Raw genomic sequence first — 14556 nt, forward strand, 5'->3', positions numbered from 1 at the left:
CAATTTCTTAATGTTTCAAGTAGTTTGTAAAATCCAAAGGGGTTTCCTGAAACCCCTGGAAATCCTCCTCGGTACGCCCCTGCCTTTTACCAAAAATATTGTTACAGCCTCAATATATTTTAGGTTACTTGATTCATTCAGGTTCTAAATTCCTCGACATTCAGTTGTGTGTTGACAGTCTTTTTGTTAAACCATCCGCCTCTTGTGCTAGGTGTTCCAAATATGTGGTTGATCTCACTGTTTCGTAGATCAGCTCTGTTGTCATTGTAATCTGTCACTGGATATTAGTAAATAACTTTCCTTCGTGTGTTGGAATGTAGTACGACGGTACTTTCCAATAAAATTCTATCTGTTTAACCAGCATACAGTACTTGTAGGTAATGTGTAGTACCATTGAACGAGCCCTAAAAAAAAAGAGTGAATTCTGTGACTCGGAGTCATGAAAACCATCACAAATTATGTGGCACTTCATTATATCACTCATGCAAAACTTTAATAACAGTAGACTACTTTGCAAAACAAAAGTACTGAAATAGTACCAGTAGTTTAGCTTGGCAGGTAGAGTCTAGCTACACAAAAATTTCTTGTCAGTTGCTAACAGCAACTCTTACAAACAACTATCCACAACCTGACATCCCACCTGAAATTGATAAACTAACCAGGTAATACAAGTCTTACATGAGTCCTTTACTGTAGACATAGATAATAGTCACCCCTACCTATGTATCTATGCTCAGTGTAGACAAGCGTCAGCAGCTGCCCGTCAGTTATTATTATTATTATTATTATCAATTTACCACAGACCAGGAAGGACAAGTACAAAAGGTGTAAGCCTGTACAAGGTACTGTCCAGAATACAAAAATAACTACAAAATACAACATTACAAAACAAAGACAACATTACACAACAAAATACCAATACACGAAAGCAATACAACATTAACAATAAATTACTTAGAAAATGCCACAGAAGTGTTTATATGCAGCATGGCGAAAGGCAGTACAGGTTGCAATTCTCAAGATATCAATAGGCACTTGATTCCAGACAAAACATACCCGTACAAAGTAAGAATACCTCCTAGCATTAATTGTTGACAGGGGTGGTACAAGAGAAAGAGAATGACTACGTGTAGCCAACGTGTTGTAAGTACAGTACTTCAGAAAAGGAATGGAACCATTGTGACGAATGTCCTGAAGAGTACAAACTGATAAATAGTCACGCCTGGAACACAAGGGAGGTAAATGCAACTTTTGATAACAGGTTTCATGGGGAAGAGACCAAGAACATGTGGTTGGGTTCCAACAACTACCACAAGCCCACCGTGCAGCACGTCTCTGGACAGCCTCCAACAAATTCACATCTTTAGCAGTATGTGGTGACCACACTACACAAGCATACTCCAACAGTGGCCTTACTATAGCCTTGTATGCTCTACATCTAGCCTCTGAATCACACCCAAACATGGTACGTCTTAAAACATTCCAAACCCTAGTAGCCTTAGTAGCAACAGCCTGACATTGAGTAGACCATTGTAATTTGCTATTAATTTGAATCCCCAGATACTTCACAAGATTAGTCCATTGTAGTGGTTGATCTCCAATAAAATAAGTAAAAGTAATAGGCTTCCTTTTGTTGGTATAGATAAAGCCTCACACTTAAGAGGATTCAAATTAAGCTGCCACAGTTTAGACCATGAGACTATAGCAGAAAGATCATTCTGTAATAGCTGGCAATCTTTCACTGATTTCACACAAAAATAAAGGAGTACATCATCGGCAAACAGCTTTAATTTGCACACATTAGGTATTGAAGACAGCTCATCTATGTAAAGTAAAAACAACAGAGGGCCCAGAACAGATCCTTGTGGCACTCCAGAAGTGACTGGTGCCCAATCTGAGTAAGAACCATTTACAACCACCCTCTGAAATCTCTTAGTAAGGAAGGAGCGCATCCATTCTAACAGATTACCACTTATCCCAAGGGATTCTAATTTCAGAAGTAGCCGTTCATGTGGAACCGAGTCAAAAGCTTTGGCATAGTCCAAAAACAAGCAGTGAACAGACTCACGGCGCTCCAGTGAGAGTGTCCAGTCATCTAAAGCTTGAAGCAGAAGTTTAGTTGTAGAACGATTCGGTTGAAAGCCATACTGGTGCTGACTCAAAAGGTCATTTTTTCTCAATACTGAAATATAAATGTTTGTGAATTATACGTTCCAAAACTTTCACAATGATTGAGGTCAAACTAATTGGACGATAATTGTCAGGAGAATGTCGGTCGTTTTTCTTATGAATGGGAACAATGTTGGCAGAAATCCAGTCAAAAGGTAACGATCCTGAAATAACAGACTTATTCATCACTCTCTACTCAGTGAATAGCACACATGATCAGCTGTTAGCTTCAGCATACGAGGTGTAATACAATCAGGGCCACAGGACTTTGTAACATCCAGAGAGCTCAACTGGCCAAGAACATCATCAGATGAAATTGTGATTGAATCAATAGTAGTAACTGGGGAGATCTTAGGTTTAAGCTCATTAAGATTCGATACATTTTCTTTTGTAAAAACTGAACAGAAGTACCGATTAAAAACACCAGCCTTCTCAGAATCATCTGCAACGTTATGTCCAGCATGAGACAGTGGAGGAATTGGAGTTCTAAACCTCTTAACTGAGTTAATCCATCGCCAAAATCTCTTAGGGTTAGAATGATAACTCGCAGACACAGAAACTGAATGATTGATAGTATTGTCCCGACAGCACTTGCGCACAACATTACTGAGTTTTCTATACTGATCATGAAGTGCTGGAGTGGGATTGAGTTTATAAGCTTTGTATAGTTGTCGCTTTTTGTGAATTAGTTCAATGGTCAGTTTCTTACAAATTGCCCATAAACGTCAAAACAAGGCTGAATTGACCGCTTTTTTTCAGTAACACGGTCTTTTTCTTACTTAAACTCACTTTTAAATGAACAAACAACTAAGTAGAGCCAATGCGGATTGGAATTTTGGAATGTACGGTTGCTATTGGAGCGCGCCGCTACGTTTCATATCCTGGGTATATGGTCTAATCTTATTATTAACTCTTGGTCTAATGAAATCTACTACTAGGAAAAGCATTTGTTGAAGAATGACTGGCCTACCTACTTATTCCGCATCTGAACTCTTCCTCGAGTTGATACCAATACTGGCAGTATACTAATTCGAGCAGTTGCCGTTCTCAGTTACAGCGTAAAATTAAAATCCCAGCCACCTCGATCCCAGCAAACCAGAGCAAACACAAGCAGGCCTCGGGTCAGTGAGGTATGTATATAGTTTGTCATCGTTTCTATGAATTGTGTAACACCAGCATTTAGGCTTGAACTAATTTCCTCAGTCCTGATCACCTCGCTGATCACACAAATCAAGGGGTAGTCACTTAGTCTCGCGTGGCCAGACCGCTTTTTCTCGGCACGGCGCTTATCAATTGCATTATAAGCGCCTGCTCGAAAAATTACGTAAGTCCAGGTGGCGCTGACAAATTAGGCCAGAATAAGCTGTCAATTCGGACCCTTTTTCGAGCAGGCGCTTATAATGCAATCGATAAGCGCCGTGCCGAGAAAAAACGGTCTGGCCACGCGAGACTAGGTAGTCACTTCCATACCGCCAATTGATGCGCTCGAGACCGGGATCAAAAAGTTTGATCGCCAAAATATTGCCTTGATCACTTGATTTCATTTTCCCAAGAGCCTTGATTCTTGATCGTCAACCGTAAACGCTTAGTATTTTCTCGTATTGCCCAAAGTTAGCTTTCCAAAGGTGCTTGATCGCCACTTTTGCGGACGCCTTGATCGCTTGATTCACTTCAAAAATACCCCTTGATCACTTAATTAAATCTTGATCCCGGTCACAAGTGCATCAATTGGTGGTATGGAGGTGACTAAAATCCTTGGGCATGTGGGCGGGGAATTCCATTGAATGCTTGATTGAATGATGCACAACTAGTAATTTAGCTAGCTACATGCCATTGAATAAATCCCACAACGACTTGTATCAAGACACACGGTAGTGTGTCGTGCGGCCCAAGAAGCCGGCGCGTAACACCCGTGAGTATATTGACAGGTCAAGACACACGGTAGTGTGTCGTGCGGCCCAAGAAGCCGGCGCGTAACACCCGTGAGTATATTGACAGGAAGAAAGAAAACGCAATTTTCGCACCTCCGTAGCTCTGTGCTTCCTTGATGAAACAAGACGATTTTTGCTGTGGACATGCCCCCCAACTGCAGCACTCTACATTCCAAATTTGAGCGAAATCGCTTCGCGCGTTCCCGAGATATGCGACTTCAAAAATTGGCTGAGTTTCTTCGTTTTTTTTTTCTTCTTCTTCTTATTTTTCTTTTTCTTGTCGCACACTTACAAAAACTGCTATAAAACTCGAACGCGTTATCCGATTGCCTTGAAATTTGGCACACAGAAGGGGGGTATAAAGGCGCATCTCGGTACCAACTTTGGCTGGAATACCATAAACAGACAAAGAGTTATGAGCGGTTATGCACGAAAAATAACACCAATATGTTGTCACGCCTACAGGGTAAACCGCGTATGGGAAGAAGCTGAAAATCGGTGGGTGAATAGGTTAACTATTGAACCTCAAACCTTTTGTGGTTTGAAAGAAATCGAGCTAAAAACCAGGAAGATACAGCGAAAAAATCAACAGTGTGTAACAATTACGCAATCGAGATTAGCTAATTTTTAATATTTTTATTTTATTATTATTATTATTATTATGCTTGCCACGCCTACCAGGTAAACCGCTTGGGGTAATGCTTGCAAAATCGCTGTACAGATGGAGTTATCATCTTAGAAAGGCTCTTCAATGGTGTAGAAGAATCAGACTTAAAGCCACGGAGTTATAACACGAAATCCAACTTGGTGTAGCAAGTGCGAGATCGAGATACTCTAATAGAGCAGTCATCCTAATAGAGCAGTCACCCTGAACAGAATTCAAGAGATCAGTTAGAAATAAGTAACCTGTATAGAGATCAGCTACAAACAAATCACCCTGTAGAGAGTTCAGCTACAAACAATTCACCCTGTTAAAACATCAGTTAGAAGAAGATTTCTTGTAGAGAGTTCAGATACAAACAAATCACCCTGTTGAAAGATCAGCTAGAAGATGTCACCTTGTAGATACTTCAGTTACAAAGAAACCACCATGTAGAGAATTCAGCTACAAACTAGTGACCCTGTAGATACATCAGCTAGAAGAAGTTACCTTGTAGAGAGTTCAGCTACAAAGAAACCATTCTGTAAAGAGCTCAGCTGCAAACAAATCACCTATACAGAATTCAGCTACAAACAAATCACCCTGTAGAGAGATCAGCTAGAAGAAGTTACCTTGTAGATAGTTCAGCTACAAACAAATCATCCTGTAGAGAGATCAGCTAGAAGAAGTTACCTTGTAGATAGTTCAGCTACAAACAATTCACCCTGTACAGAGCTCAGTTAAAAGAGGTTTCCTTGTAAAAAGTTCAGCTACAAACAAATCACCCTGTAGAGAGATAAGTAAGAAGAAGTTACCTTGTAGATCGTTCTGCTACAAACAATTCACCCTGTAAAGAGATCAGCTAGAAGAAGTTACCTTGTAGAGAGTTCAGCTACAAAGAAACCATCATGTAGAGAATTCAGCCGCAAACAAATCATGTATAGAGAGTTCAGCTACAAACAAATCTCTCTGTAGAGAGATCAGCTAGAAGAAGTTTCCTTGTAGAGAGTTCTGCTACAAACAAATCACCCTGTAGAAAGATCAGCTAGAAGAAATCACCTCGTAGAGAGTTCAGCTTCAAAGAAACAATCATGTGAGAGTTCAGGTACAAACAAATTGTCCTGTAGAGAGATCAGCTAGAAGAAGTTACCTTGTAGAGAGTTCAGCTACAAAGAAACCATCATGTAGATAGTTCAGGTACAAACAAATCACCCTGTAGAAAGATCAGCTATAGAAGAAATCACCTTGTAGAGAGTTCAGCTACAAAGAATCTATCGTGTAGAGAGTTTAACTACAAACAAATCACCCTGTAGAAAGATCAGCTATAGAAGAAATCACCTTGTAGAGAGTTCAGCTACAAAGAAACCATCATGTAGAGAGTTCAGCTACAAACAAATCGGCCTGTAGAGAGATCAGCTAGAAGAAATTACCTTGTAGAGAGTTCAGCTACAAAGAAACAATCATGTAGAGAGTTCAGCTGCAAACAAATCACCTGTAGAGAGTTCAGCTAGAAACAAGTCACCCTGTAGAGAGATCAGCTAGAAACAAGTCACCTTGTAGAGAGTTCAGCTAGAAGAAGTAACATTGTAGAGCTACTAAGAAGCTACCATGTAGAGTTCAGCTGCAAACAAATCACCCTGTAGAGAACTCAGCTACAAACAAATCGCCCTGTAGAAAGATTAGCTAGAAGAAGTTACCTTATAGGGAGTTCAGCTATGAACAGATCACCCTGCAGAGAGTTCAGCTACAAACAAATCACCCTGTAGAGAGTTAAGTTACAAAGAAACCACCATGTAGAGAGTTCAGCTGCAAAAAAAATCAATCACTCTGTAGAGAGTTCAGCTAGAAGAAGTCACCTTGTAGAGAGTTAAGCTGCAAATAAATCACCCTGTAGAGAATTCAGCTACAAACAAATCACCCTGTAGAAAGATCAGCTAGAAGAAGTTACCTTGTAGAGAGTTCAGCTGCAAAGAAACCACCATGTAGAGAGTTCAGCTGCAAACAAATCACCTGCAGAGAGTTCAGCTAGAAACAAGTCACCCTGTAGAGAGATCAGCTAAAAACAAGTCACCCTGTAGAGAGTTCAGCTAGAAGAAGTCACATTGTAGAGAGTTCAGCTACAAAGAAACTACCACGTAGAGAATCCAGCTGCAAACAAATCATCCTGTAGAGAGTTCAGCTAGAAGAAGTCACCTTTTAGAGAGTTCAGCTACAAAGCAACCACCATGTAAAGAGTTCAGCTGCAAAAAACTCAATCACCTTGTAGAAAGATCGGCTAGAAGAAGTTACCTTGTAGAGAGTTCAGCTACGAAGAAACCACCATGTAGAGAGTTCAGCTGCAAACAAATCACCTGTAGAGAGTTCAGCTAGAAACAAGTCACCCTGTAGAGAGTTCAGCTAGAAGAAGTCACATTGTAGAGAGTTCAGCTACAATGAAACTCCCATGTAGAGAGTTCAGCTGCAAACAAATCACCCTGTAGAGAACTCAGCTACAAACAAATATGCAGTGAAAAAGATCAGCTAGAAGAAGTTACCTTGTAGAGAGTTCAGCTACAACGAAACCACCATGTAGAGAGTTCAGCTACAAACAAATCACCTGTAGAGAGTTCAGCTAGAAACAAGTCACCCTGTAGAGAGATCAGCTAGAAACAAGTCACCTTGTAGAGAGTTCAGCTAGAAGAAGTCACATTGTAGAGAGTTCAGCTACAAAGAAACCACCATTTAGAGAGTTCAGCTGCAAACAAATCACCCAGTAGAAAGTTCAGCTATGAACAGATCACCCTGTTGAGAGTTCAGTTAGAAACAAGGAATCCTGTAGAGAGATCACCTAGAAGTATCGCCTTGTAGAGTTCAGCTACAAACAAATCACCTGTAGAGAGTTCAGCTACAAACAAATCACCCTGTAGAGAGATCAGCTAGAAGAAGTTACCTTGTAGGGATTTCAGCTACAAACAAATCACCCTGTAGAGAGTTCAGCTACAAAGAAACTATTCTGTAAAGAGCTCAGCTGCAAACAAATCACTTGTACAGAATTCAGCTACAAACAAATCGCCCTGTAGAGAGATCAGCTAGAAGAAATTACCTTGTAGATAGTTCAGCTACAAACAAATCACCCTGTAGAAAGATCAGTTAGAAGAAGTTACCTTGGAGAAAGTTCAGCTACAAAGAAACCATTTTGTAAAGAGCTCAGCTGCAAACAAATCACCTGTACAGAATTCAACTACGAACAAATCACCCTGTAGAGATCAGCTATAAGAAGTTACCTTGTAGATAGTTCAGCTACAAACAAATCTCCCTGTAGAGAGATCAGCTAGAAGAAATTACCTTGTAGAGAGTTCAGCTACAAAGAAACCACCATGTAGAGAGTTCAGCTGCAAAGAAATCACCCTGTAGAAAATTCTGCCAGAAACAAATTGCCCTGTAGAAAGATCAGTTAGAAGAAGTTACCTTTTAGAGAGTTCAGCTACAAAGAAACCATTCTGTAAAGAGCTCAGCTGCAAACAAATCACCTATACAAAATTCAGCTACAAACACATCACCCTGTAGAGAGATCAGCTAGAAGAAGTTACCTTGTAGATCGTTCAGCTACAAACAATTCACCCTGTAGAGAGAGTAATTAGAAGAAGTCACCTTGTAGAGTGTTCAGTTACAAAGAAACCACCATGGAGATTTCTGTAATCAATATATGTGACCGGATTTGCGAAAAGGGGTCTTCCACACACATCCAATTCCGTAAATGTTGGAGACCATAACTCAGTGTTCAAGTAACATATTAACCTGAACATTTCACCATGTATTCAGCTATAGTGGTGCTCACCACTGCCCAAATATCAAGGCAATAGCTCTTTCCAATCTGAAGTTATCAATTGTCAAAGTTGGCAAATTGGACCCCTTTTCGCAAATCCGGTCACATATGTATTATACAGTATATATAATTTGTACATTTACTGATAAAATATTTAAAGTACATCTACTTCATCTTTTCTTCTTCCTGTAGTAAAGAAAAAAACATAGGTTAAAAAAGTCCCAAAGCTGGCCATAGGCCGGCTTTGGGGTATACAAATACAAAAAGAAATGAAATCTAATCCAAAACAGCCAAGCTGTAAAAAAGTGTGCGGCCCTCAGAAAGGCTATGGTGAAAAAAGATGTGAAATCCAAGGTGGCGGCCAAGAAATGGCTGTGATGGTAGGTTAGTGGTAAAAATTTTAATAACGACAATTCAGGTGAATTTTTGTGAAGCGGCACAAAAATTCACCTGAATTGTCATTATTAAAATTTTTACCACTAACCTACCATCACAGCCATTTCTTGGCCGCCACCTTGGATTTCACATCTTTTTTCACCATAGCCTTTCTGAGGGCCGCACACTTTTTTACAGCTTGGCTGTTTTGGATTAGATATATTCTTACAGCAGGATAATTGCAAATCTGAAATACTTGTGAAAATTCATTGTAAAATTTTGTATGTTTCATGATTCAAGGAGTGGTCACTATCAATAGTCCTATAGAACCATCTGTGACAGGGATCAAAGTTTTTGATCAACAAAAATATACCTTGATCACTTGATTTCGTCTTAAATACTGCTTTGATTGCTTGATAATTCAGCACATATTTTTGGAAATTCTTGTTTTGTTTGCGAGCTAGCTTAATCACCACTTTCTAGGACGTTTTGATCATTTGGTTCAGCTCTTGATCACTTGATTTTGATTCCGGTCGCAGATGGTTCTACAGGACTATCAGTAGCGACTACCCCTTGTGATATGCAGTATCTTCGTAAATGAATCTTATCTTGTAAACGATTTTCCATACACTCGTGACTGGATACTACGATTTTTCAAGTCTTGCTTTATAATATTGCCGAAGATGTGAAATCTCATACACGATTTAGCCGAATTGCAGACTCCTCAGCTCCTATGTTCCATTTCTTCCTCCACTACTGTGAAGGTGTTGATTTGTTGTTAGTGCATCAATGGCTTCTTACTGGCTATTATGTTAATCGCTTGTAGTTTTTTGTTGTTGTAATGAATAGATTAATTGCAGAGGTGCTTCTCATACCGATGTTCATTTGTAGTGCTGTACAATGTAGTGCTGTAGTGCTGTAGTGCTGTACAATGTAGTACTGTACAATGTAGTACTGTACAATGTAGTGCCGTACAATGTAGTGCCGTACAATGTAGTGCCGTACAATGTAGTGCCGTACAATGTAGTGCCGTACAATGTAGTGCCGTACAATGTAGTGCCGTACAATGTAGTGCCGTACAATGCAGTGCCGTACAATGCAGTGCCGTACAATGCAGTGCCGTACAATGTAGTGCCGTACAATGTAGTGCCGTACAATGTAGTGCCGTACAATGGAGTGCCGTACAATGCAGTGCCGTACAATGCAGTGCCGTACAATGTAGTGCCGTACAATGTAGTGCCGTACAATGTAGTGCCGTACAATGTAGTGCCGTACAATGTAGTGCCGTACAATGTAGTGCCGTACAATGTAGTGCCGTACAATGTAGTGCCGTACAATGTAGTGCCGTACAATGTAGTGCCGTACAATGTAGTGCCGTACAATGTAGTGCCGTACAATGTAGTGCCGTACAATGTAGTGCCGTACAATGTAGTGCCGTACAATGTAGTGCCGTACAATGTAGTGCCGTACAATGTAGTGCCGTACAATGCAGTGCCGTACAATGCAGTGCTGTACAATGTAGTGCTGTACAATGTAGTGCTGTACAATGGAGTGCTGTACAATGTAGTGCTGTACAATGGAGTGCTGTACAATGCAGTGCTGTACAATGCAGTGCTGTACAATGCAGTGCTGTACAATGCAGTGCTGTACAATGCAGTGCTGTACAATGCAGTGCTGTACAATGTAGTGCTGTACAATGTAGTGTTGTAGTGTTGTACAATGTAGTGCTGTACAATGCAGTGCTGTACAATGCAGTGCTGTACAATGTAGTGCTGTACAATGTAGTGCTGTAGTGCTGTACAATGTAGTGCTGTACAATGCAGTGCTGTGCAATGCAGTGCTGTACAATGTAGTGCTGTACAATGCAGTGCTGTGCAATGCAGTGCTGTACAATGTAGTGCTGTACAATGTAGTGCTGTAGTGCTGTACAATGTAGTGCTGTACAATGTAGGGCAGTGCTGTGCAATGCAGTGCTGTACAATGTAGTGCTGTGCAATGCAGTGCTGTACAATGTAGTGCTGTACAATGCAGTGCTGTGCAATGCAGTGCTGTACAATGTAGTGCTGTACAATGTAGTGCTGTAGTGCTGTACAATGTAGTGCTGTACAATGCAGTGCTGTGCAATGCAGTGCTGTACAATGTAGTGCTGTACAATGTAGTGTTGTACAATGTAGTGCTGTACAATGTAGTGTTGTAGTGCTGTCCAATGTAGTGCTGTACAATGTAGTGTTGTACAATGCAGTGCTGTACAATGTAGTGCTGTACAATGCAGTGCTGTACAATGTAGTGTTGTAGTGCTGTCCAATGTAGTGCTATACAATGCAGTACTGTACAATGTAGTGCTGTACAATGTAGTGCTGTACAATGTAGTGCTGTACAATGTAGTGCTGTACAATGCAGTGCTGTGCAATGCAGTACTGTGCAATGCAGTGCTGTACAATGTAGTGCTGTACAATGCAGTGCTGTACAATGTAGTGCTGTACAATGCAGTGCTGTACAATGTAGTGTTGTAGTGCTGTCCAATGTAGTGCTATACAATGTAGTGCTATACAATGCAGTGCTGTACAATGTAGTGCTGTACAATGTAGTGCTGTACAATGTAGTGCAGTACACGATGGGTGGCACATACATAGATGACAACGTAGTGGCATAGCCACTTTGCTTTTCAGTAATTGGTAGTTGAATTTTATATTACAGTATGGAGGGAAACTTTGGCACCGTTAAAATTTGGCAAATGACCATGAATTCGCCAAATTTTCCCCATCCAAATATTTTGGTGGCGAAGAAAATAGTAAACCAAGCCTCGAACTAATCAATTTTCTACTTGACCAAGGGATAGTAAGCCAGGCATTACACTAGAGCCAAGCCTGGCTCGACTACCTCACTAGGTAGCTAGTTACTGTACATGTGGTATCCTCAAACTTCACCGCCGGGGTGTGACAAGTAGCGAGTCCTACAATATTAAGTACGATATTCACTATTCCAGAGGGTGTAGATCTACTGTCTATATAGTATTACATTTTAGTTGGTAGCTGACTCCGGCAGGTACCGAACCGCTGACAGGGGTGGCACTCCAGTTCTCGCTTCAGGCACAACGATTAGTAAGCTAATTAATTAAATAGTGCGTTCGCTCTGCTAACAATTCGCCAAATTTTATTTTGCCAACAGTGATATTTTGCTTGATTCGCCAAATTTTCCCCCCTCCAAAGTTTCCCTCCGTACAGTAAGTGTCTTGTGTCATTCTTGCAGTATGTGAATAGCATCTTATGAAAATGCTCTCACTACCTTTTCTTCTTTATCCTTAGCCAATAGCCTAGGCTATTCAACTTCATCTCACGTGAAGCATGAATGTTTAACAATCCACTAAAGGAATGAATATCATGACACACGGTAGTGTGTTGTGTGGCCAAGAAAGCTGGCACATCACACCATGTGTATATTGACAGGAAGAAAGAAAGCATAATTTTCATGCCTACTTAGTTTCATGGTCCCTACTCCAAAGCACACCATTTTTGCATTATAGCTGTCTGCCAGGTAGGATGGACCACACAGCAAATTTGATTAAATTCACTCCAGCCATTCATGATATATGAATGGCTAAAGTTTCAATTTTTCTTAAGGGCCTGGATTATTCTTTTCGTACACTTTGCAAAACTTGTTGTAAAGTGCAAGTGCATAATTCTATTACCTAGAAATTTAGTGCAGATAAATAAAGAGCATATACAGGTGAATATATGTACTAAGTTTGCAAGGAATCTGATAAGTGTCCATGGTGCTATGAACGTTTATTTGCGTAAAAGAAATCAAATTTCTGTTATGGCTACAGGGTGAACTGCTTATTGAAATTTGGTGTTACATAGGCTAGTCATAGTAGCAGCACTTTTTGATAGTTAGAAAAATGAAGAAGTAACAGCTACAGAGTTACAAAGCAAAAACCAAACAACTCTAAATCACAGGGTTTGAGATACTCTAATAGAACAGTCACACGGTGAGGTAAAAAGTGCATGAAAAATGTCAATATAGAAAACTTACCAGAGTTTGAACCAGGGAGCTCCATACTGAACACCAAATCCTTAATCACTGAGCCACTGCTATCATGGCTACTCACCTTACTTATTTTCTACTTTAGAAATGGAAATTCTATAGCTAAAATCTACTTAAATTTTATATATCTACCAATGGAAACTCTAGAACATTCTATGTACTTTTTTTCAAAAAATATGTGCTCTACTAGAGTATTATAATAATAGTCGTATGGCTGCATGACTTGGCCGTATAGAGTACAAAAAGAAATGAAATTCATACATAAACAGCCAAGCTGCAAAAAAGTGTATAGCTTGGGTGAAAAAAGTTAGAGTGGCAGCCAAGAAATGGCTGCAATGATGTAAATTTTAATTATGCACACAGCCCAATATTGAGATATATTAACATTAACATCATTGCAACCATTTCATGACCGCCGCCTTTGATTTTACAACTTTTTTTCACTCAGGTTATTGAAGGTCGTACCAGTGACATGCAACTATTGATAATATCGTGTACAGAGCTCCCTCTATTATCCGAACTCATTGGACCCTGAGGGTGTTCAGATAATCGAGAAGTTTGGATAATAGAATCCCATTCATTTATATACAGAGCCCTGTACAAATACTCTATTAGAACACACACTTTAGACAAAATACTCTAATAGAACAGTCACCTCCATAGTTCGGATAATTAAAAATTCGGATAATCAATGGCCGGATAATCGAGGGACCACTGCATTGTGATAAATTTATACTGTGAACAGGGAAAGTTTTGCGATTAAGGCTTACCAAGACTATTCGGTAAAACTTTTGCTGTTGTCAACTGGAATAAATTTCATAGGCACTTATATGGCATCAAAACTGCTACTAGCGCTTGACTAGAATAGAGCACGTGCTCCAGCGCACATGCTGTTGTAGTTGTTTCCCCATGAAGAGTTGGGCGCCGTCAGACTAGCTGCTCCTTGTGTATAAACTGCTCCTACTCCTAATGGTGATGGCAGCATCAAGTTCTTCCTCACTGACAATTGATAGCCCCATGCATGGTTACCACATATATTGGGAGCCAGTAATAGGAGAGGAGCTGTAATGTGAGAGGGAGCCTAAAAATGCACATGACAGATAGGCCGTAAGCATTGTAAAATGAAGACAAATCGTTGGCCATGTACCTCGAACCATATCAAGACCATGTTCAATGATCAAATGCACCGTAACCGGAAATCGTAGACATTGCAGCTGTGCGAACATAGAACAAGTTGGAGTGAATATTCTCTGCACTCTTTGCTTCATTGTAGATAAAAAGCTGTCTAGTTTATTCCAATCCAAAAGGTGTCAGTGAAGGGTCAAAGGGGTGGTATCCTGTTGTATAACTTGAAGCCATTGAGTGCACACCTTCCAGCCAGAATAAGACTATCAGTAATGGACCATTCTGCCACAGCTAGTTGCAGCACTGATGTGGAGGATGACGTGTGGGTTAAACGCAATAGACACAATTGAAAGATTGCTGACAAGATCACTGAGACTGGCTTGGAATTTTAACAGACAAACATGCACACAGTTGTTTCATCAAGGAAAAACTTCCTTAAATTTATCAATAGCATATCATTAAAGGTT

General features: G+C 40.2%; 2 protein-coding genes across 2 annotated transcripts in view; both read left to right on the top strand.

Annotated features, from left to right (window-relative positions):
- The first annotated feature begins 3067 nt into the window (after nt 1–3067).
- The window catches only part of LOC136267877 (uncharacterized), a 68113-nt gene continuing 56624 nt past the window's right edge, over nt 3068–14556 (top strand). Inside the window, exon 1 of the mRNA XM_066063050.1 lies at nt 3068–3299. The gene's annotated coding sequence lies outside the window, so the exon portion shown is untranslated. The remainder of the gene's footprint in view (nt 3300–14556) is intronic.
- Nucleotides 9798–10630, top strand: LOC136268775 (uncharacterized). The gene is made up of 2 exons (XM_066064236.1): nt 9798–9822; nt 9888–10630. Exons 1-2 carry the CDS (start codon nt 9798–9800, stop codon nt 10628–10630), a joined length of 768 nt encoding a protein of 255 aa, XP_065920308.1.

The sequence above is a fragment of the Dysidea avara genome, chromosome 10 (genome assembly GCF_963678975.1).
Source record: "Dysidea avara chromosome 10, odDysAvar1.4, whole genome shotgun sequence".
Classification (NCBI taxonomy): Eukaryota; Metazoa; Porifera; class Demospongiae; order Dictyoceratida; family Dysideidae; genus Dysidea; species Dysidea avara.

Excerpts from the sequence above, each read along its gene's own strand:
- LOC136268775 (XM_066064236.1), top strand. The coding sequence starts at position 9,798 with ATGTTCATTTGTAGTGCTGTACAAT. Across the intron at positions 9,823-9,887 it reads CATTTGTAGTGCTGTACAAT|TGCCGTACAATGTAGTGCCG; the intron begins GTAGTGCTGTAG and ends TGTACAATGTAG.